Source organism: Rhinolophus sinicus, chromosome 1, assembly GCF_057876585.1.
Source record: "Rhinolophus sinicus isolate RSI-liver-muscle chromosome 1, RSI-T2T, whole genome shotgun sequence".
In the NCBI taxonomy this organism is placed as follows: domain Eukaryota; kingdom Metazoa; phylum Chordata; class Mammalia; order Chiroptera; family Rhinolophidae; genus Rhinolophus; species Rhinolophus sinicus.
Window position 1 is genome coordinate 214,359,310 of NC_142501.1, and position 23,674 is coordinate 214,382,983.

At 53.6% G+C, this 23,674-nt stretch overlaps 1 protein-coding gene across 1 annotated transcript; it reads left to right on the plus strand.

The window, feature by feature from the left end:
• Positions 1-1,223: 1,223 nt before the first annotated feature.
• Positions 1,224-23,621, plus strand: NELFA (negative elongation factor complex member A). The gene is made up of 11 exons (XM_019712517.3): positions 1,224-1,547; positions 17,043-17,214; positions 18,271-18,432; positions 19,131-19,220; positions 20,226-20,356; positions 20,445-20,514; positions 20,795-20,883; positions 21,514-21,625; positions 22,187-22,470; positions 22,595-22,694; positions 22,801-23,621. Exons 1-11 carry the CDS (start codon positions 1,338-1,340, stop codon positions 22,983-22,985), a joined length of 1,605 nt encoding a protein of 534 aa, XP_019568076.1. The 5' UTR covers positions 1,224-1,337; the 3' UTR covers positions 22,986-23,621.
• The last annotated feature ends 53 nt before the right edge of the window (positions 23,622-23,674 follow it).

Here is a 23,674-nt window from a genome sequence, read left to right on the forward strand (position 1 = left end):
TCTCACACGTTGGTGTCTTTCCACAACATCAGACTTTATTAGAATAAAGCCGCGCATCCAGCCCTGCTGACTTGGTTTCCCACGGGCATTAGCCGAGGCTCTGGCGGGAGGACAGCCTCCAATAGCCCAGGGAGAGCGGTTCCACACAGGAGGGTCACACAGGTTTGCAGGCAACAGGGTGAGGCCAGGCGAACAGAGTCTAGGAAAGAAGGGTGAGAGAGCCCGGAGTCCAGCGAGAGTCCTCCGGTGCTGGGGTGCGGAGCGTCGGGCGGCAGGCTGGGCTGGTGACACGGTCAGGAGGCCTGGCTTCAAGCGCCCCGTCTGGGACGAGTGCAGGTGCGGCTGTTACTGAGCGAGGAACCGTCAGTGACATCTGATCTTTTATGCTCGAGACTGAGTGCGGTGCCCCCACCTGCAGTCCCTGAGAGCGTCCAGGTAGTCACATTCCACGTCTTTCACGTGGTGCCCTGGCCTGACTGTCACTCTGTGACTGACACAGCTATCAGAATGACTAGAGTCCACTTTGTGTCCCTAAGTCAGGCTCTGTACCAAATGTGCAGTGTTAACTGCCCTGCACCCACCCGTGTAAAGGCGCGTCTCTCCGTCTTACTGTTTTATCCAGTCCCAGAACCTGCCCGCCTGGCTTGGTCAGCCTCCTAACCCGCCACCTGTGGATTCCACGTGCCTGCCTTCTCTCCTTCCAGTCTAAACGCGTACAAAGAACTGCAAAACTGCTCTTCTCGGAGCATCTTCTCAATCCCTTGAGATTTTGCTTCCAGCCGGCCCTCGGATTTGGCTCAAATAAACTCCCAGGGAAACTTTCCATCCCTTTCATGAGCACAGCATAGTGCCCGGCACACAGCAGGTGCTCAGCCCACCTGGACTGCTTAAGGAATGAATGAAAGCTGGACTTGGCTCTTTGACAAAGGCGCTCCCACGTGCCTTTGACCTGGACCCGCCCTCAGGAGGCGTGGGGGAGGCCTGAGCCGGTGCCCGCGCTGCTCAAGCCCTGGGGTCCATGGCGGGAGCAGCCGCGAGCCTCGGCCCAGAGCCGCCGCGCCCACGCGCCACACCGGCGCGACATCTCCGTCTCTCTTGCCGTCACCCTCCGCGGCTGTCCAGAGAGCCGGTCGCGGGCGCCGCCATGTTACTTAAGGGCGGCCGGCAGGCCTTCGCGGGCGTCACCACGCAGCGTCTCGCCGAGGCCCCGCCCCTCCGGTGACGTCACCGCAGCCTGCTCGGGCGGGCGCCGCCATGTTGGGGGTCCTCGCCATGGGCGCGTAGGTGTCTTCATAAGATGCCGGCTCGGCGGCGGCGCCCGGCTTTCCCCCCCCAAGATGGCGTCCATGCGGGAGAGCGACACGGGCCTGTGGCTGCACAACAAGCTGGGGGCCACCGACGAGCTGTGGGCGCCGCCCAGCATCGCGTCCCTGCTCACGGCCGCGGTCATCGACAACATCCGCCTCTGCTTCCACAGCCTCTCGTCGGCCGTAAAGCTCAAGCTGCTGCTTGGGACGCTGCACCTCCCGCGCCGCACGGTGGACGAGGTGAGGCGGGCAGCGTCGGGGGCGCAGGGCCTGCCTTCCACCTCGCGGCCGTGCTCCTTAGACCCGAGGCCCCGGACCTTCCCGCCCCCCTCAACACCCCTGTCACAGCCCCCCACCTTCACGCCCCCCACCTTCACAGCCCCCCTCAGCCCCCCAGCCTCACAGCCCCCCACCTTCACAGCCCCCTCAGCCCCTCCCCCTCACAGCCCCCTCAGCCCCCCCACTTTCACGCCCCCCACCTTCACAGCCCCCCTCAGCCCCCCACCCTCACAGCCCCCCAGCCTCACAGCCCCCCTCAGCCCCCCCACTTTCACGCCCCCCACCTTCACAGCCCCCCTCAGCCCCCCTCACAGCCCCCCTCAGCCCTCCACCTTCACGCCCCCCACTTTTACGCCCCTCCCACCTTCACAGCCCCCCTCAGCCCCCCACCCTCAGCCCCCCACCCTCAGCCCCCCACCCTCAGCCCCCCACCTTCACAGCCCCCTCAGCCCCTCCCCCTCACAGCCCCCTCAGCCCCCCACCCTCAGCCCCCCCACTTTCACGCCCCCCACCTTCACAGCCCCCCTCAGCCCCCCACCCTCACAGCCCCCCAGCCTCACAGCCCCCCTCAGCCCCCCACCTTCACGCCCCCCACCCTCAGCCCCCCCACTTTCACGCCCCCCTCCTTCACAGCCCCCTCAGCCCCCCACCCTCAGCCCCCCCACTTTCACGCCCCCCTCCTTCACAGCCCCCTCAGCCCCCCACCCTCAGCCCCCCCACTTTCACGCCCCCCACCTTCACAGCCCCCTCAGCCCCCCCCTCACAGCCCCCCTTCTCGGGCCGCACTGGGTTTTCCGCGCCCCCATAGAACTTTCCAGTGGCTCCCCTCACAGCACACCCCTTCCCCCACCCTCACAGCCCCCCCTTATTCTTGGGGAGGAAAAGCGGAGCCCTTCGGCCTGCAGGGGAGTTTGGGGAGCAGGGCAACGGGGATGGACGCGGGCCCTGTGAGGGCCCCGCCTGTTGGCGCCGGTGGCGGTGCGCGCCCGTGAGTGTGTGCGGGCGGACACGGAGGTTAGCGCCCTGATGGGGGCTGCGGGGTCTGCCCGGGTTTCCCTGGGTCCGCGAAAGCCGCGCGGAGGGCAGAGCCGGCCGCGACGGCCTGCGGAGAACTTTCCGGTGACAGTGGACCGCGTGCTGTTATTTTTAGCTCACACAGCGGCCACACACGCAGGTCCCTCTGAGCTCCGGGCGTCGCCGCACGCCGGTTCCGCAGCGTCCTGGCGCGGGTGGCACTGCCCGTCCGGGAGCGGGGTGTTGTGCGTTCTTCGTGCAGTGAACCCCGTAGTTGTTGGACCAGCCCCCACTCCTGTCCGTTCCTTGCGACTGCGCGTCAGGTTTGTGCTGGTTTTGTTGTGAGCGCGAACGCACGCAGAAGTGCCATTGCTCGGTTCAGGCGGGATCCCGCAAAGCCGCGCGCAGCGCACGCAGGCTCCTCGGACGCCGTGCCCGCCCGGCCGCAGCGGCAGCCGCTGGTCTGCGCTGTCACGTAGGCTGTGGGTTTGTTTCTGGGCCCTCTGTTCCTCCAGGCTACGCGTTAATGACACTAAGCCTCCTCCTGCACTTTCTAGCTCAGTGCGTCTTGACAGCTCACGGCGCAGGCCCGCCCACTTTATCCTCAGGGTCTGTGGCTCTTCTTGGCCGTTTGCACTTCCGACTGTGTTACCTTCACTTCTCAGGTTACACGGACGCCCGCGTACAACTTGGGGTTTGATTAAGACTGAGTTGCATTTATAGTTCATTCTGGGGTTAAAGCGTCTTAATAATATTGACTCATGAATTATTAATATAGGCGTGTCTCAACTTACATCTTTAATATTTGGGTTTGTGTTTTGTTTTAGCGTGCAGACACCCTGGTCACTGCTGCTCCGGGTTGAGTCCTCTCTTGGACACCTCCGTGAGCATCCAGAAGCAGTTGGGTTCTTGTTATTTCAAAAATACGTGAACAGTCTTGACCTTGGCAGGGGTGTGCTCCTGAGAGAGGAGGGACCAGGCCCGGCGCGGAGCAGCCCCAGGCCCTGCTGTGCCTTTGCCCCTGCCGGCCTTGGCTGCCAGACAACAGCGCTCCCGCCTTACGAGCTCCTAGATCTTCTTTAATATTAACATTTGTTATAGAGCTGCATGATTTTCTCAGCAGAGGCCTTCCAGTTTCTGTTAGATATATTTCTACATATTTCATGTTTTCTCGTGCTGATGTAAATGATATCTGTTAAAATTTTATTTTTAGATGAGTTTGTGAATAGCATCTGTGCTAGTCTTACTAATTGCAATAATGTTCCTATAGAATCTTCATTTTTCTGTGTACTTACTCTTATTTTATTTCTCTTTCCAATTGCTATTCATTCATTCATTCATTCATTCATTCATTTGCCTTATTGCAATCACCAGGACTCTCCGGTACATTGTTTCTGGTCACACTGTCGTGTCCAACGCAACATGGGCAGTGAGGGGACTAGAAGGGGTGGCGTTGGGTTAAGTTTTAAGGAAGAAAGAAACAGAGACTTAATGCAGTTAAATCTCAGAAGGCCAGGGGGTCTCACAGCCTGACGAGAGACTGGAGCCCAGAATGAAGCCGACTGGTGGGTTTTATTGATTATCATACAAGGAAGTAGCATTGCCTTTTCCACGGTCTGTGAATCTCATACATCAGACCAGAAAAATGATTCAAACCAATCACCCTCACCTGTAAACAGCCGAAACAGAAAGTCCCATGATGTCTTAACAATGGTGGCATGTGCCTCCTTAGGGACAGGTCTCTCAGGCTGAAACGTAATTGTAGGGTTAGAGGAGAGCTGATATTATCGCTCTCATGACTTCTCTCACAATCAGGTGAGAGGGGAAAGCCAGAGTCAGCAGTGGCTTATCCCAGGCAGGGGGAAGGGGAGGCAAGGCCCCTTCCCAGATCTTCCAAGGCAGCTCATTGGGGGTCCCCACATGGTTCCGCCTGGCTTGAGTTGTCCCCCCCATGGGGAATCTTACTCGTCATTGGCTGCAAACCATCTTTTGGGGACCAGACAGAGAGACATGAGGTGTAAAACATCAAGATAAAACAGTCCCAGAAAGGCACAGTCTCACGAACCCTTCTTTCCTCAAGGAAAGACATGGGGGGACAGTCGGCTAGGCTGCTGTGTGAGTGACAACAACACTGGAAGAACTTTAAATATTTGCCAATAAGTATGTTTCCTATTATTTTTGGCAGATATTTTTTACTGGTTAATGAAATTCCCTTCTGTTCCTAGATTTAAAAAAAAAACTGTTTTAATCATGAATTAGTTTTTTGTAACAGTTCTATTGAGACAACTCACACATCACAAAATTCACTCATTCAATATGTACAGTTGAATTGGTTTTTAATATATTCAGAGTTGTGCAGCTGTCATCCTAGTCAATTTTAGAACATTTTTCATCAACCCGAAAATAAACTCTGTTACCTGTTAGCAGGCTTCTCCCCCACACACACACCTTCCAGCCTAGGCAACCACTAATCTACTTTCGGTGTCTATGGATTTGCCTATTTTGGACATTTCATATAAATGGAATTAGGGTTTCCAGGTGGGAATTCCCACCCGTTCTCAGGATTTTTTTCCACTTTCCCATTCCCACATCCTGAGAACAAACTGTTTTCTGTTCTCCACGATGAATCATTTCCACAAAGTGATAGCTGATACTACCAACCACCTTGGCTCAAGGAGCCGATTTTCCTGATTTCCCCACCAAATTTTCTCAGGATTCGGGAACAGAAAAGCGAAAAAAATTCCCGAGAATGGGTGGGAATTCCCTCCCGGAAACCCTAGCGATAAATAGGAAAAATGTTTGAGCTACATTGTGCATAGTACCTTTATTTCCCATTGTGGGCATAACTGGGTTCAAGGAGCCGATTTTTCCGATTTTCCCGACCAACTTTTCTCGGGATTCGGGAATAAGAAAGCGAAACAATTTCCTGAGAACGGGCGGGAATTCCCGCCTGGAAACCCTAAATGGAATCATATAATATGTGGTCTTTTGTGACTGGCTGGCTTCTTTCACTTAGCATCATATTTTCAAGGTTTATCTAGGTTAATAATGTCAATACTTCATTCCTTTTTTAAGACAGAATGAAGTTCCACTATATTGATAGACCACATTTTATTCTTCAATTACTCATCAGCTGATGGACGTTTGGGTTGTTTCAAGTTTCTGTCTAGTATTACAAATAATGCTGCTGTGGAAATTCATGACAAGTTTTTATGGACATATATTTTATATTTTCAGTGTGGACATATGTTTTCAATTCTCAGGTATATACCTAGGAGCGTCATATGGTAACTATGGTTAACATTTTGAGGAACTTCCAGACTGTTTTCCGCAGTGGCTGCTTCATTTTTACATTTTACACCAGTGATTTTTGTGTGTTCTAAGTTCTCACATCCTTGCCAACCCTTGTTTTATATACATATATATATGTGTGTGTGTATATATATATGTATGTGTGTGTATATATATATATATATACACACACATATATATATACACACACACACAGAGACATATATACACACATATATGCACACGTATATACATATATATGTATATATATCAGGGTGCCAGAAAGATGTACACACATTATAAGAGCTGTTATCTGTGTATTACTTTTTGAAGTTGAATTGAATTACGTAGCAATGTGTAGTATTATGTTCACTCAAAAGACGGCATTAATCAAATAAATGCTAGCGTTATTCATTGTATTACTTTTTTTTCCCCCCCAACTCTGAGTCAAGCCGTTCTCAGTACAGTTGTGGAGGACACAGCCCACTGACCCATGTGGGAATTGAACTGGCGACCTTGGTATTATGAGCACTGCGCTCTAACCAGCTGAGCCAGTCAGCCACCGCTCACAGTGGCTCAGCTCCAAATCAAGCCATTGTTTTCAATCTAGTTGTGGAGGGCGCAGCTCACTGGCCCATGTGGGAATCAAACCAGCAACCTTGGTGTTATGAGCACAGCGCTCCAACCACCTGAGCCACCGGCCGCTCTGTATTACATTTTTAATACAGTTTTTTCCTTTCTTAAAATGTGTATACATTTTTTTGACACCGTGTGTGTGTGTGTGTGTGTGTGTGTGTGTGTATGATAATAAATTTGAAGTTTTAGTAGAATGGCCAACTCCCTAGAAAAATATAACATCAAATCTTAACATAAAACCAAAAATCAGTACTCAAAAATCTTCCCGCAAAGAAAATCCAGGTCCCCCAGATGGTTTTATTACTAAGTTTTACCAAATGTGAGTGTGTGTGTGTGTGTGTGTGTGTGTATGGTGTGAACATGAATGAATTTTTAATCAAATGTTTAAAGTATCTTTTGATGTGTAACTCGCCACATTAACAGAACATGATTAACCGTAAACCAACCTTGCATTCCTAACTTGGTCATTTTATATTGTTGGATTATTTTATTCTGATATTTTGTGCAGGAATTTTGTATTTATGTTCATGGATGAGATTAGCCTCTAATTTTACTTCCCGAGACTGTCTGATTTTGGTATCAAAGTTACACTACGGTTATTAAAGGAGTTACAGCATATCCTCTGTATTCCTCTTCTTTGGAAAGTTTGTTTACTAATGGAATTATTTCTTCTTAAATGTTTGGTAGAACTTAGTAATAGAACCATCTGGGGGACCTGGATTTTTTTTGTGGGAAGATTTTTGAGTATTGAGTTTTGGTTTTATGTTAAGTAAAGGTTTGATGTATTTTCCTAAGGAGTTGACCATTCTACTAAAACTTCAAATTTATTAGCATAAAATAGTTAATAGCTTATCATTTTAATATCAGAAGCATGTACAGTGATGTTCCTTTTTTTTTCCTTGATCCATCTCACCACATGTTTGTCAATTTTATAAGCCTTTTTGAAGTACCAATTTTTGGCTTTATTGATACTCTGTTTTCTGTTTAATTTTTGCACTTTATTTTCTTCTGCTTTCTTTGCATTTGTTTTGTTATTGTTTTCTAATCTCTTAAGATGGATGCTGACCTCTTTTTTTCAGCTTTTCTAAAATATACATATAAAGCCATAAATTTTCTTATATCACAGCTGTAGTTTCATCTTACAAGTTTTGATAGTGTTTTCATTATCAAGTCACAATATTTTCTAATTTCTATGATGATTTCTTCACTGACAATGCTTGTATAAATTAAAAATGTTGTTAATTTCTATACATCAAAGGGGGGAGAGGTTTTAGTTTTTATTAGTGATTTCTAGTATATTGAGTATCTGTCAGAGAATGTAGTCTAGTAACTTGTCATTCGAAATTTAAAATTCGCTTAATGGCGTAGTATGTGGTCAGTTTTTATAAACATTGTGAGTGAGCTTGAGAAGCATGTTTATTCTCTAGTTTTGAGATCCATTGCCCAGTATATGTTCATTATGTCCAATTTGTTTAATTGTGTTGTACAGGTCTACTATATTCTTACTGATCTTTTAAAAATTATCAATTAGTGAGAGGGGTATGTTGATCTGTCCTGTGGTTATGGACTTCTCTATTCCTCATAGTTTTATCAACTTTAGCTTTATATGTTTTGAGACTATGTTACTAGGTGCATGCAAGTTTAGAATTGTTATAGTTGCCTGGTAAACTGAGTCATGGGTCTTTATGTCTGGTAGTGTTTTGTCCGTAAAGTCTGTTTCTGTCCAGACTAATATAGGTATACCAGCTTTCTTTCATTGGTGTGTGTGTGTGTGTGTGTGTGTGTGTAGTTTGTCCTTGGACTTTGTCCATATTACAGGAAATTATAATAAAGGATTCATTTAGCTAGATATAGATAGCAGAAGAACTAGGCCATTATGAGTAATTTACTTTTCTAAAAAGCATTTTTATTTTCTTGGTATTAAAAAATATTTCTAAGACATCCTAATTCACTTAGTTGTCTTAGTTATTTTTTTCAGTTACTTAAGGGTCTTGATACCTTAGGGATGTCATTCTGAAGATTAAGCATTTCTGCACAGGACCGTATGCAGGGGGCCTAGATGACCATGCTGGGTGTGTTCCACGCTGTATTAGACCAGCTTCTCCGGAGAACCAGAAGCTCTAGGGCTGTGTGTGTGCTTGTGCGTGTACGCCCTGTACCTACCTAAATACGCCAGAGGGCCTTTATTAAAAGGAATCGCCTTTGTGTGATTGTCACATCTGAGGAGTTGCAAGGTCTGTAGCCAACAAGCCTCAGACCCCGGGTAGCCATGTGTGGTTCCCGTCCGAAAGCCAGCAGGCTGGGGACCCAAGAAGAGCCGATGTTTCGGTTCAAATCCAGAGACTGGATTTGACTGGCGCAGTAGCCAGTAGAGTAACTAGGGCCATTGCTTAGAAGAGGTCTCCCAGGCGTCTGTTAAACGCAAAGAAATTCTTGGAAGTTAGGTTTGTGCTGAGTTAGCCTTGTCGCTATAGGGTTGTTTTCTTTCCTTTTTTTTTTTTTTTTAACAATCTGCAGTAAAATGGCTAGAACAATTTGGGAGGAGTTAAAGAACAACTAAAAGCAATCAGTTTGTAGCATCAAGAAAACCAGCACAAGTGGCGAACAGTCTTCAGTCCTGCGGGTCTTCTCAGCTTAGTTTCTTGATTTGGGTCAGTAGACAATCTGTCGTATAATAAGAAAACATTTTTTTTTTTAACCACGATGGTTTTACAAAATCTAGGGGGTGTGGTGGCTTGATGGGTCACTCTCCTTTGTGCAGCCATTTCTCAAGTCTTTGTGGGGTTTTAAGCACCTGACTGTACAGAGCATCAACAGCTGGACCGTGAGATCCAGTACGAAATTAGAACAGCAATGAGAATAGTTTGCAATCCCGCCCTTAAAATAGTTCTGAACCAAAATTTTAACCCAACCAGCTAATGGCACTTGCAGTGAAACTGGAATGTCCCTTAAGGGATTTTGCGAGTTTAAGAAGCTTGGTTGTTTCTGATTCTACCTGGAAAGCGGAATTTATCCAGCAAGAGGCATTAGCTATGGCACAGGGTCCTCCCTGGGCTGCAAGCACGTAATCTAAAGCGCGCCTGTTGTCGAGGACTGCTCGCGCTCGGGAAACTAAAGATCTTTGTCGAGCTCTGCTGTCGCTAGTGGCTGAGCAGGCCATTCCATTAACTGTTCTCATTAGATGTCACATCTTTATGTCCAACTGAGCAGTGCCTGGGCCAGTGCAGTGCCAGGGCCAGCGCAGTGCCCGGGCCAGCGCAGTGCCAGGGCCAGCGCAGTGCCAGGGCCAGCGCAGTGCCAGGGCCAGCGCAGTGTCCGGGCCAGCGCAGTGCCAGGGCCAGCGCAGTGCCAGGGCCAGCGCAGTGCCAGGGCCAGCGCAGTGCCCGGGCCAGCCCATGAGCCTGCAGTTCTGAGGGAGTGGTTGCCTCCCCCAAATAGTAATCGCACAATTCTACACCTGCCACCGTCTTGGAATGATTAAGATTCAGCGGTATCTGAGAAGAGCTCAGAGGAATGGGACTGACGGAAATCCTCACGTGCTTTTACATAGTTTTTACTGATGGCATTTGAAAACCATACAACTGGATTTATTTGCTATGTACATGAATTAGTGTTAGAATAAAGTACCGTTTACATCCACAGAAGTACCAGAATCATACTCGGGTTTACAAAGAGGCGAAATAGTTTGTTTACCATGCAGATTACTGTGAAATCTGTAATAGTTAATAGAACAAAATCCTTATGAATATAGCACTAAAGTGTAGCAAATTACACCAGTTCAGTAAGCAGCTCAAATTAATATGGGTAAGACCCAATACCTCTGAATTTCTAAGCATTCACCTCAGTGTTAACGTGGTTCCACCTAAAGAAACGTTACCCCAGTAGAAGGGAGATTTTAGCGGCTCCCCCCCATCAGTACGCTGCATACTTTCAGAGGTGAAAAGGGAACAGTTAAATCTCCCTACCACTTGCCCATCATGAATCGGATAGAGTTTATTGCAGTGTCTAGGCTAAGCTAGGTGCCCTCAAGGATCCCGGAAACTGATTTCTAGGTTCCAGAACACGGGTAGCCTGTCTGCCAGAAAGCCATGTCTGCTAGAGCAATGGCTGAGAAGTGAAGACCAGCTGCCAGTGAAGTCAGGCTGTTCCCTGACCGTCAGATGACAGTTTGATCTTCTCTATTCAAAGTTCTCAGTGAACAGGATCCGCTCCCACACTTTTCATGTCCTGTGTAGCACCTGCCAGAGACCATAGCGGCACGGCATGTTCAAGGACATGATCAGTGGTGGGGCAGGAACCGAGTCCCGCGGATGTGGTCACGGCGAGGCCTTACTCCACCCGCCACTCAGGGCAGTCACCAGAGTGAATCTCTGATGTTGTCACTGGAGACAGTGCCCCTAGCACTGTCTAAAAGAACAAACCGTTTGGGTACTTGTATCTCTTTCTCCCACGCAGTAAGAGATTACACGCGGGCAGGAGTGCCATTGGGAGGTGGTACCTGGAAGAAAGGTTTTGTGCCTTAAAGAAAGCCCCGGCCCATCACACGGCAAACCTTAACTCCAGTAATACAATTTATGGAATCATTTACTTTTCCAAATTATGTTAAGTGTTATCCATGCTGGTAGATATCTAAAAGGTAAGGCCCATTTTCTCTGATATCACTTCAAGTGTATTTCAATTTTTCAACCTTGACATGAGGTGAAGGACGAGGAGCTGACAGAAGGAAGTCGTCTTCAAATGACTGAATTACGTGCAGTCCTGAGAGAGGCCAGGGAAGGAACAGCCCTACGCTGGCAGGCTGACTACTGTCAGGACAGTATTCCTACCCGAGAGAAATGTTCTTATCTGAAATTGCTCCTTTTTCTTTAAGGCATTGGGACAAGGACAGGACACGTGGACATTGTCATGAAGGTGGGACACGGCTTCTCTTAGCGGCCCCTGGTACCTCACGTGTTGCTCCAAGTCGTCGCAGTGGAGATGCAGGTCCTTCAACTTGAACAGCTGATCAGATGTCAATTCAGGGGTTAAGATCCTTCTAGCATAAGATAAAAGGAATACTTCACACTTACGATGGTGGACTTTGCGTAAAAACTAGCAGCACTTCATTCTGCCAGGACACAGGTTTGGCTTCGCTGCCTGGTTGGAAACAAAGGAGAAGGCGTGTAGGTCCGAACCAGCAAGTCGAGAAGGGAGCTGTGAGGCCACGGTTTTCCCTAATGATGGACCACGGCCCCAGTGGGTGGTGTGCGAAACTACTGGAATGGCAATTGCAACGGCCGAGAGGCGGGGGCGTGCTGAACAGGACTGATCGCCGCCACAGTGGCTTTACAGAGGGTTTTATAAAATTAACAGTGGACGGTCAAGGAATTGCTAACAGGAAAAACTGGAGTTGTCAGTTTTAGCAAAGGTAGAGGCAGGCATCGGGTGACCGTCCAGTGTTCAGGCAGCTTCCCTGAGGAGGCCGCAGTGCGAAAGCATTGGATCATGACGTTTCTGTGCCAGCATTTCCCGTTTCCAAGAGTATAGTCAAGGTCAGTGAGCGTACAACCCAAAACGTAGGGAAGGTAACTGGCTGTCACAAGAGAATTAAGATCAGTATGCCCAGGAATGCAAACACGATGCCAACGGTGGGATACACGTAGGACTCTGCACAGCAGGAGCTGACTCTACTGGCCTGGCCCCACCTTGGGAAAGGCTGTCTGCTCTGGAGAACCTTAATGTGACGTCTCCTATAGGCGGGGACGTCCAGCCAGCCGAGGAGGTGTGGGCGAGGGCGCCTTTAAAATGAGAGGCCGCGCGTAGTAGCCCCGTAGCACAGCACCCGGTCCGGTCCTTCCAGTGAGGCTGGAGATTTTTTATTATTATTGGGGAACATTGGGGAACAGTGTGTTTCTCCAGGGCCCATCAGCTCCAAGTCTCTGTCCCTCAATCTAGCTGTAGAGGGCGCAGCTCAGCTCCAAGTCCAGTCCCCGTTTTCAATCTTAGTTGCAGGGGGCGCAGCCCACCATCCCATGCGGGAGTCAAACCAGCAACCTTGTTGTTGAGAGGATGCGCTCCAACCAACTGAGCCACCTGGCCGGCCCGGAGATCTTTTCTAGTAGACAGTCTCTCCGGTTGTTAGCTGCGATGCCCCAAGCCTTCGCCTCCTGGGGGCGCGTGGTGGAAAGGTGGCTACTGTACAAACTCTGAGTTAGTATCATGGGTTTTATAGTAAGTCAGAAGTTCTTCTCAACAAGGCAGACTCGAACATTCCTTGATCAAGTCTCAGGTCTCCCGGGGATGCTTTTGAAAGGAGACAGCATTTACCAAAGGGACCCAGTAGATCTTAGGGGAAGCAGTACCAAGGGAAGGGGTTAGGCCAAGGCAGGCGTGAAAGATTCAACAAGTTGTGCCACTTACACACTGACTGGCTCCTGGGTTTGTTCTGGGAAGCCAGAGCCTGGGGCTTACAGTGCAACGGAACGCTGCAGTATCGGCCAGCTGTGCCTACGTGGTGTCTATACAGCATGTGTCTGTAATGTAGGTTCCCCCGTCACTATGGCGCTTGTGGGGATTGTCCAAGCAGCAAAAGTCCTTCCTAGAAGTATCTGAGTAGCTGCTGCTGCTGGAGTCCTCTGGCCTGAGACTGCTTCTGCCCAGTGAGGATGCGTACGTACCATCACTAGTACGTTTTTATCCTCAAGAAGGGGCAACTGGATTAAAAATCTATTTCCCAAACCTCAAAATTCTAGCCTATTAAATAGACCTAATTAGCTTAAAGAGAGAGATTTGCTTTGAGCTGCTTCAGGGATCCTTACGAAGAATTCCGTAGTTATCTCCACGTTAAGATCAAGCTCCTATTTAAGTTTTGGAGTTTGGGGAGTTTGTTACACATGTGCTTGGTTAAGTAGGCCCACAGGTCAATACTTAATTACAAACTTAATCATCACAGCCAGTTATAGGAAGGAGAGTGGTTGGAAGCAACATTGAGTTCTTGCGACATTAAGTCGTAGTTTATCCCAGCAGTAAAAGGCCTGATGATTCCGAGCATGTGAAACGGGTTAAATACACATAAATCTTTGTTTTCCCCACGTAATTTCTTACTAAGAGCGTATCAGTAGGTTGTACAGGGAAGCGCTGAGGGCTCAGGCCGAAAGCCTGCTTAGTGAGCGACTGCAGCTCGTGCCCATGGCTCCGGGGACGTGTCGCTATGGCCAGACACTGTCCGCAGGTGACTCAGGCTGGGCATGTGCCCGAGCTTTCCAGGGGAGCAGCGGCAGGTTCAGGCTTGGCCCTAGGTGGCCGGCCTCGGGAGCACGTGCTGATGGTGCTTTGCTGTCCTCCTGACCTGACAGGCCAGCCCTGCTCTGCCTGTCCCGCCTGTCCCATGAGTGGGACGGGATGTGTCGACCTACTTTTATTTTTCATTTCTCATGTGTTGAATGAAGCTGAGAATCCTTTGTGTTTTTAAGGTTTTGAACCATTTTTCTAATAATAAACTTTATTGACTTGCAGGATTGACGTGTGTGCGCGTGTGCGCCTGCGCCTGCGTGTTTTAACTACCTGTCCTAGGACTTGAAAGTATTTTTCCCCAGTTTGTCGTTTTCTCTTTGGATTTCATTTATAGGGTTTGGAGTTTTTTTGTGTTAATTCTTGTCTTTTATGGTCCTTGGTTTAGACTCATGCTGACAGAGACAGGCTTTCTCACTTAGCAGTCATAAAAAAAAGAGTTCTGTGGTTTCTTCTAGTACTTTTATGGTCTTATTCTTCAAATGGAAATCTGGTCCATTTGAAGTTTACATGGGAATAAAATGAGAGGTAAGGAATGTATCAATCATGAGGCATTTATAATGCATTTTAATATCTGGTGAGATTAATCTCTTTTTACCTTTTCAAATTTTCTTCTTATATTTGCTGATTTTCTCATGGGAAGTTTAGAATCAGATTGTCATGTGCTGTGAAGACAATCTCTCTGGAATTTGAGTGGGTTGCCCCAAAGATACAGAGTAACTGAGGGGATGTCTGTCCTTTTGGCCGAGAGCGTCATGCACCTCGCCGTCTGCTCAAGCCTCGTGAGGACTTGTCAGGGTCACGTTCTTAGAGGCGTCACAGCATCACAGGTGTATTTCTGGGCATGGTCCTTCTATTGGGTTGTCACCTGCTGTCGTCTTGCTGTCTTGAACTCATTTCCCTGCTTTATGCCCTTGTTTTAGAGAGTTTTAAAACTCCCTGGCATGGCCCAGCTGTTTATCGGAGCTTCGTGTCAGGGACTGGCGGACACGGGCCAGCCCAGGTTGGCTCAGCAGGGCTGTCCCCGGCCCGTCTCCTCCAGAGACAGCTCAGCTGTGCTTCCCGGGCACTTGGACTCCTGGCATGTGGGGACATGATGCCCAGCCAGGGCCAGGGCCTCAGGTGGGCCCTGCTCTGCTGCTCCTCTCCTACGTGTCATCTGCAGGCACTTTCCCGTTTCCTCCAACACGGTCTTTGTGTGTGTTTCTTGTTCTTAGTGCTTTGGGTGGAACCTGCTATCTTTACTGAGCCACTGAAAAAAGACTTCAGTGTAATGTTTTGTTACATAATTTTAGTTTGCCAGGGACATGTTTTTACCCTTAACTTATTGTAGTAAGTGATAGATAAAATTAACTTTTCATTCCATACCTTTTTGCTTTTTTAACATAGAACAGAGCTTACAGCTCAGCTAAATAAAAGGGGAGGTGGTAGATGGCGCCCCCACCACAGATGTTAATATGTAAATGTTTGCCATTTTGCCACGGATCAAAAGAACATACTTCTGCGTATTTCAAGAGATGGCCTTTTAGCATCAGGTCAGTTGGCACCGAGCCTGCGTGTGGCCAACAGGCCCCCCACATCAATGGGGACAGCAGCGCCGTGAAGCCCTGCCCCGGTGGCACATGCACGTGTCCCTGAGTGGGCGGATGTGCAGTGTGCTCGGTGTGGTGAGCCGGGGCTCCGCGGCAGTGACTGCCCCGCAGGCCGGAGTGAGGGCCTGTGCGGGTCAGAGGCGTGGAGCGGGGTCCCACCCGCACCAGGACAGTGGGCCCAGCGCGCAGCCCGGTCGGGCTCGTTCCTGACATCCGCGGGACGGAGGCCGGGGCCGCGGGCAGCGCCCAGGGCAGGGGCGGCCTCCTCAGGCGGGGTGGGGCTGCCTGCGTGCCAAGGCAGTGACAGGCTGGCGGTGAGGTTTAAGCCGGAGCATGAATGGGGTCCGGTTTGTCATTTGCAAGCTCCATCCCTGCCGCAACTACGAGGGTCAGATGAAGGTGAGACTGAGGCACCTGCTGAGAGGTGGCAGTAGTCGGGTTTGGAGGTGACAGGTGCTGGCCACAGGCCTCTTAGGACAGAACTTGGGTGGGGGGGTACGTGTAAGGGGGACTGTCCAGGTTTCCGACTGGCCCTCTGACATGTCATGCTCAGACAGCGAGGGCCCTGTGCCCTGCAGATGGCTGGCCACCACTCGGCTCCACACTGTTGGCACCTGTCGGACGAAGTATGGCCACGAGGGGCAGGGCGGACACGTGTGGAGGGGACCCCACTAGCCACAGCGATCCTGGGCGCTGGGCCTCCGGGGTGGGCAGCGCAGTACTGGGAGGGGAATTCAGCTCCGAGGCATTGAGGGTGCAGGCGGGGGCGCCACGTCAGCCTGGTCCTCGGGCATGCCAGCCTCCTCGGGTTTCTTTTCTTTCTTGTGCCGTGGGGAGGGAATAACGTGAGCCCGGCGCCCAGCCGTGGGAGGTGCAGGGCCTGGCCCCTGCTCCTGAGGGTCCCCAGGACGTTCCTGTTCTCTTGGTCGCCTGCTGACCCCGGCCCCCGACGGCGATCCTCTGTGCCACAGGGAGGCCTCGGCGAATGTGGGGCTGGCAGGTCACGGAACGTGACAGGAGCTCTACACGCCTCCCTGGCACACCCCTTCCCCTGTGTGCAGCCACAGGTAGCCGAGACCCTGGCCTTTTGCTCTGCTGAGCGGGTCAGGGCCACCTGCCTGCCTGGTTGCCCCCCTGTGCACCACTACTCTGGGCCCAGCTCTCCATGAGCAGGTTTCCTGAATGGCGGGGGTGTCGGCACCTGGCGTCGTTCTTAGCAACGTGCACTCAAGGCAGGAGCTGGGAGGTGTCAGCTCGTCCTGGGTGGCCTTCACATTTCGTATCGTATCAGCACATGAGGAGACTGGGTGCTGCCGTGGCGGCCTTGGGGTACAGCCTCCCCAACAGGAGGCCAAGGTGGGGGCACGCACATGAGTGGGTGTTGCAACCTGGCAGAGGCTGTGGGAGCCCAAGGAAGTGGATGGCTGTGGGGTAGGGGCACAGGTTCCTGGCAGGGCGTGGGGGCCGCTGCCTCAGAGGTGGGACGCTGCCCTGTGAGGTACAGTGGGGCCTGAAGGGGCCTCCTCTGTGTGGGAACAAAGGATCGTGGACGCTCACTCTGCCCAGCTCGGCCTCCGTGCATGTGCAGGTGGCGCCAGGATGGGGCGGGGGGCGTAGCGGCCCCTCAGGACCGCCGTACCTCCTCTCTCGGCAGATGAAGGGCGCGCTCACCGAGATCATCCAGCTGGCCACGCTGGACTCGGACCCCTGGGTCCTCATGGTAGCCGACATTCTGAAGTCCTTCCCTGACACGGGTTCGCTCAACCTTGATCTTGAAGAACAGAACCCCAACGTTCAGGACATCTTAGGGGAGCTACGAGAAAAGGGTACGTGTGGGCCCACCGTGCCGGAGCGGCAGACGGCTTCCCTTCAGACACCTCTTCCAAACGAACTTGCCTCTAGTGTGTCCCTGTGTGCTGCGCTGTGGTTCTGCAGGGTTACCTGTGCCCCCCCCCCCCCAACCCCCGGCCACGTGCTGCTGTCCAGCTCTTTGCCCGTCTGAGGGACAAGGCCCCATCCTCACTGCACTTGTTTTTTCTGAAATATGTTATTTCCATGTTCACGAGTCTCCCCGCTCAGCCCACAAGGGCACGCACTGTGCCTGTAGCTCCAGAACCTAGAACATTCTGGAGGGTACAGAGCAGACGCTCAGAAATGTGGGTTGAAAATGGCAGCAGCTCACTTGTTTAGGACACAAACCGACACCAGTTAGAAAATACTTGCTGTGTCTGTCAGAGCGCAGGGCTGAGGAGGCCCGTTCCTGCTGAGCCGCTGTCCTGGTTTGGAGCTGGGGCAGGCGACCCTGAGGTGGAACCTGTGCCACCTCACCTACCAGGGGACCTCTTTCTCCCTGTGTATGCTGTCACTGGACTTGTAACTGGCCAGCGCACCACAGACGCTTCCAGGGCGTGGGAAGCAGACCTGAGTTGCTCTGTCCTGCTGCTCAGCCTGACAAGGCTTCCTCCAGGGTCCAGGCGCGGTCCATGCCCACCTGGGTGACGTCTCTTGGGCGGGAGGGCCGTGCTCTGTCTGTTCCAGGTGGGCTTCTCGGCCCCCCAGGGCCTGGTCCTGCCAGCGGGACAGGTTAGGTTGTGAACGGTGGGGCAGCTGCAGCGCCTTCCCTCACGTGTCCCCTGGTTTTCAAACAGACAGGCCTCGGGCCGAGTCCAGGAGGCTGCTGGTAGGTGTCCCACAGTGGCCGTGATGGCTGCGTGGTCACAGAGTTCAACACCGGGAATCGGTCCTGTGGATGCTGCTTCAGCTTTGAAAACAAAGCAGAAGGTCCACGGCTATAAATAGGAGAGTCCGTTTTGGCGTTTTCTTGTGAGCCGTGGAAACTGCACCTGTGTCCTAATGAACGTGCTTGTTTCTTGACCGAGCAGTGAATGAGTGTGAAGCGTCGGCCATGTTGCCACTGGAGTGCCAGTACCTGAATAAAAACGCCCTGACCACCCTCGCCGGACCCCTCACCCCCCCAGTGAAGCATTTTCAGTTAAAGAGGAAACCAAAGAGCGCCACGCTGAGAGCGGAGCTTCTGCAGAAATGTGAGTGGCCGCTGCCCCACGCGGGCCGGGGGACCCGAGGGAGACGGAGGGCGTGGGCATCGAGCCTTGCGGGGACCCTGTCCAGCGAGGCCACCCCGCCTGCCCCGGGAGCTCGCTGATTGGGGCAAATTATGCTTTTGTCTTCTTTCTGTATGTTTTATCCTTAGATTTCTTTCAGATTGTATGGTGCCTGAACTGTCTTTTCAAGGCGGTCAAGAAAGTTCTTGGGTTTTCTTAGAAATTTATTGATTGCTATGCCCAACTGTGGTCTAAAACTCTGTTTTAGAAACGTCAGAATTTTCAGGTTACAGCGTCTGTAATCTGTCACAGAAATGAAATCTGTACCAACCGAGTTACACAGGCGATGGGCAGGCAGCCTTGCAGAGGCCTTTGCTCCTGTAACCTCACCTCTTGAGTCGGGGTCACCTCATTTGACTTTAAAACTGTTTGGTTATTTATTCAGTGTTTTCCCAAATGGTGGCTCATAAAGTGTGTGTGGGAGACACTTGCCGGGTGACCTCCAGTGGGGACATGGAAAGCCGTCAGCGTCCCCTCGGCTTCTCTGGAACGTGCGTGGGCTCCTCGGGTTGCGGGCAAGCCCTTGTGTAGAGAAGCGGCCTCTGCGGACGTGGTAGTTCCGGGCGGTGGAAGGCGCATTGTCGTGTGGGTGAGCCTGACCTACCACCTTCTCCTTGCAGCCACCGAGACTGCACAGCAGCTCAAGAGGAGTGCGGGCGTGCCCTTCCACGCCAAGGGCCGGGGGCTGCTGCGGAAGATGGACACCACGAGTAAGGCCACTGCCTGCGCTTTAGGCTGGACGCCTCTGCGCTCGCTCGCCTGTGCTCAGAGCCACCTGCCCGGCAGACGCGAGGCTCTGACCTCAACCATAGGCTCCCGGCTCCTTAGCTTAGCCGGGAGGTCTGACTGGATGGCAGGCCCCCGGGGAGCGCAGGGAGGGGAGACCAGAGCCCAGGGTGGCCTCCGAGGCCGTCACTTCCAGGAAGGCCTGGAGGCTATGCACAGATGTGCTAGGATGAGGAAGGGGCCACCATGCGTCCCTTGCTTGTCTGCAGCTGCTGTGTTGCTGGCCCCTGGTGCTGTTCTCATGGTGCGGAGGGGACATTAGGCTGCCAGTGGGTGGTGAGCATGGCCCCTCCCCGCGTGAGCCTCGGCACTTACTTAATGGGGAATGAAATGCCCCAGGGCCAATCTTTCCGAGCCTTCTGCGGCTGGAGTGGGGAAGTGTCCCTGGGCTGTGCAGTGACTTTCCGTAGACGCTGGGCGGAGCCAGGCTTGGGGAGACGGAGGGCGACCCGGCTGCATGTGGGGCGTTGAGCCTGCAGCACATTAATTCGGCTGGAGGTGCAAGAGTCCGGAGACGCAGAGTCGCCTCCTTGTTCAGTGTTTTGGGCAAGAATGTCCTGGGTCAGCTGGGATGGCCTCGTCCTTCTGGGCAGGCCGACCTAGTGCCCGAGTGCTTGGCTACAGGAGAGGGCAGGCTCTTGCTCCTGAAGGACGGGGTCACCGGCCTCTTGGGGCGTCACCCCCACTTTCTCGTAGAGAGCAGAGGCAGCGATGCCTTGGGGGGAGGGGAAGGGGCGGGGCGATGGGCCGTGGGGCGGGGCGATGGGCCGTGGGGCGGGGCAATGGGCCCTGCCGGCCCTTCCTGCAGAGCACGCTGCGGAGCAGCCTCCGCTTGGGACCCACAGTGGAGATGGTGGAGGTGGCTGGACACAGGCCGTCCCTGCCGGCCACTGCCACTGGGCCCCTGACGGGCACGGCCCTCTCCGCAGCCCCACTCAAAGGCATCCCGAAGCAGGCGCCCTTCAGGAGCCCCACGACCCCCAGTGTCTTCAGCCCGGCCGGGAACCGGACGCCCATCCCGCCTTCCAGGACACCTCTGCGCAAGGAGAGGGGCGTGAAGGTGGGCATTCCCCGCCGAGGCGGGCCCGCAGCGCTGGCCGGAGCCCCGGGCGCTGTCGCTGAGCGCGGGCTCCTGTCTGTCTCCGCAGCTGCTCGACATTTCCGAGTTAGACATGGTCGGCGCCGGCCGGGAGGCGAAGAGGAGGAGGAAGACGCTGGGTGCGTAGCGCGCCGCCGTCAGGGCAGGGCAGGGCAGGGCAGGGCGTGTCCCCTGCCCGTCCCCTGTCCTCACCGAGGCCTGTTTCCGGGTTCACTGGTGCCTTTCATGTCTGAACAAGACCGTCTTTCCTGAAGAGGTGACGGCAGCTGCAGCCCTTTCCTGAGCGCTCATTTTCTGCCTTACCTGTTGGAAGGGCAGGCATGGCGGGCGGTTCAGGACTTTCTGAGCCAGGAGGGCTTGGGGCCGCGCCAGCGCCACTGACGGGGGCTCTGTCACCAGATACGGAAGTGGTGGAGAAGCCAGCCAAGGAAGAGACAGTGGTCGAGAACGCCACCCCAGACTACGCAGCCGGCCTGGTGTCCACGCAGGTAGGGCTCCCACGGGCGCGCCCCCATGCCTGTCGTCTCGCCCTCCGGCGCGTCACACGGCGAGAGCCCGCGCCCGCTCTGGCCCCGCATGCCAGCCGCTAGAGCGTGTTGTCGGAGAGCATGTACCTGCGCTGGGTGTGTGTGGCCAGATGGTCGGATGTGCATATGAGGCAGTGCCGGCCTCGCAGGGGCGGGAGGGCTGCCGGGCTGCCAGACGTGGCTCCTGGAAACGCTTCGCTCCCCTGCTCAGAAGACCGGTGCCCTTGGGGCGGCTACACTGCCAAGCGAGCTCGCTTTTGGGGTCCCCACGGGCAGGGCCTGGAGAAGGCCTGTCAGCATTGGTCATTTCTGGGTAATGGGTTCCTTCCTTCTATTGCACAGCTGTGTTTTCTCATTTGCTTATACTGTGTCTTCACTTTATCATGTGCTTTTGTGACAAGAAAAACATTGTTGAACTTGCTTCTTTCCTGGAAGATGGCTGGTTTGGAGGCTCCTTAAGCAAACAGCAGTCCAGGCACTCCAGGTTGGGGGGCCCGGCTTATGTCCTCGGGGATGAGGCGCCAAGGCCCATGCAGTTGCCAGCCCAGCATCGGGCCTCTTCCTAGAGGGACCAAAAACTCTGTCTTCCAGAAACTCGGGGCTTTGAACAACGAGCCTGCGCTGCCCTCCACGAGCTACCTGCCTGCCACACCCAGCGTGGTCCCAGCCTCATCCTATGTCCCCAGCTCTGAGACCCCACCAGGTGAGCAAGCGGCAGGGGCCCCGTGCACGCCGGGCTCAGGCTTCCCAAGGCCGCGCCCCCCACCACATGGTGCTTCCTTGGGCACCAGGACGTGTCCTGTACCGCCTCCTCCAGCCCTGTTGGTGCTGGCTGAGGAAGGGAGACCCTCTTGGCTGGCACAGTTGACAGAGAGAAACCCGCAGTTGTCACCTGCTTTGCCCCTGGGACCACTCAGTAGGAGCAAGTCCCAGTTTGTGAGTGGGGAGGGTTGCCAGGGTGACAGCACCTAGGTCCAGAATTTTGGAGACGGTATCAAAGGAAACGTGGACTGGGTTAGTGGGCTCAGCTGCCGTCCCGTCTTCGCAGCAGTGCCAGGCCGGGGACCTGGCCAGGGCCAGGGTGTGTGGTCTGCTAGCCTGGGAAGGCCCGAGACCTCTGCCTCCAGGGCGGGGCTCCCAGCTTGTGCCCACACCCACTGGTGGTGCTGCTCCTGGCTCCTGCCGTCAGGGCCTGCCCACATTCTCTAGGAGTCGGGGGGTCCCTGTCCCGCCGGCCCCTCACCAGGCCTCACTCTGCTTATAGCCCCGTCTTCGCGGGAAGCCAGCCGGCAACCCGAGGAGCCCAGCACCCCAAGCCCGGCGCTGCCGTCGCAGTTCAAGCAGAGGGCTCCCCTGTACAACAGCGGCCTGAGCCCGGCCACGCCCACGCCCACAGCGCCCACCTCGCCCCTGACGCCCACCTCGCCCTTGACGCCCACCACACCCCCAGCTGTCACCCCCATGGCCCAGGCACCTCCGGTGGCCATGGTGGCCCCGCAGAGCCAGCCCCCCGCCCAGCAGCAGCCTAAGAAGAATCTGTCCCTCACGGTAGGTGTGCCCCTGAGGGGCTGCGGGTCATCAGGTAGGTATTGTGGCCTCGCCCCCGCCACACACACCTACAGTGTGGGGGCCGGCGGGGCCCGGGCACTCACGCCCCTCGCCGCACTTGCAGAGAGAGCAGATGTTTGCTGCGCAGGAGATGTTCAAGACGGCCAACAAAGTCACGCGGCCGGAGAAGGCCCTCATCCTGGGCTTCATGGCCGGCTCCCGAGGTGGGTCCCTGCGGCAGGCCTGGCGGTGGTGCGGGACGTGGGCCCTGCAGGGGTGGGGGACAGGCTCCCTGGCCCAGGTGCCCCCAGCAGCCCCCGCCCTCCACAGAGAACCCGTGCCAGGAGCAGGGTGACGTCATCCAGATCAAGCTGAGCGAGCACACAGAGGACCTGCCCAAGTCGGACGGCCAGGGCAGCACCACCATGCTGGTGGACACGGTGTTCGAGATGAACTACGCCACAGGCCAGTGGACGCGCTTCAAGAAGTACAAGCCCATGGCCAACGTGTCCTAGGGGCCGCCTGCTCCGGCTCCGCCTCCGCCACCGGCCAGCCTGCGCACGTGCAGCTGCCTCGGGCGTTTTGGACTTTTTTTTTTTAATTTTAATGTGGGTTACTTTTTGTGTGATCTAAGACACATTTTTTGATTCAATATTACACTTTTGAATGTTAAGGTTAACCAAAAACGTTATTTCCTAATGTTAGCGATACCGCTGCCTGGTTGACTTTTACCTTTTTTATTTTTCTTAAATTCCACTGACCGTGAGGGAAGGCGATTCCTGGTTTGTGCAGCGCTCGCCCTGCCCCACGAGGTTGAGGGGACCAAAGGGGGTGCCCGGCTTGGGGGACAAAGGGGGGGCGGCCAGGCCACGCTCACCACCGCTGTTTGTATGGCTGTTGTATAGTTCTGAGCAGAGACCAGCCTCGGTGCCTGTGTTCATTGTCAGACCAGCTGAGTAACTCAGCCCAGAGCTGTGCTCCGGCCGGTCGTCCTGTCCGCAGGTGCTGTCGGAGCCTGGGACTCAGCCAGCTATAGGCCTGGGAGGTCAGCAGCTCCCCCGTCTCCTGACCACATCACTTTTAATGGGGTGTTGGGAACCAACTTACTATTTTTAAAATAAAAAAACAATTTTTCCAAAATTGGAACTACACTTACTGTTTTCGGTATTTGTTATACTTTCCCAAGGCCACGTTAGCCTCTGCC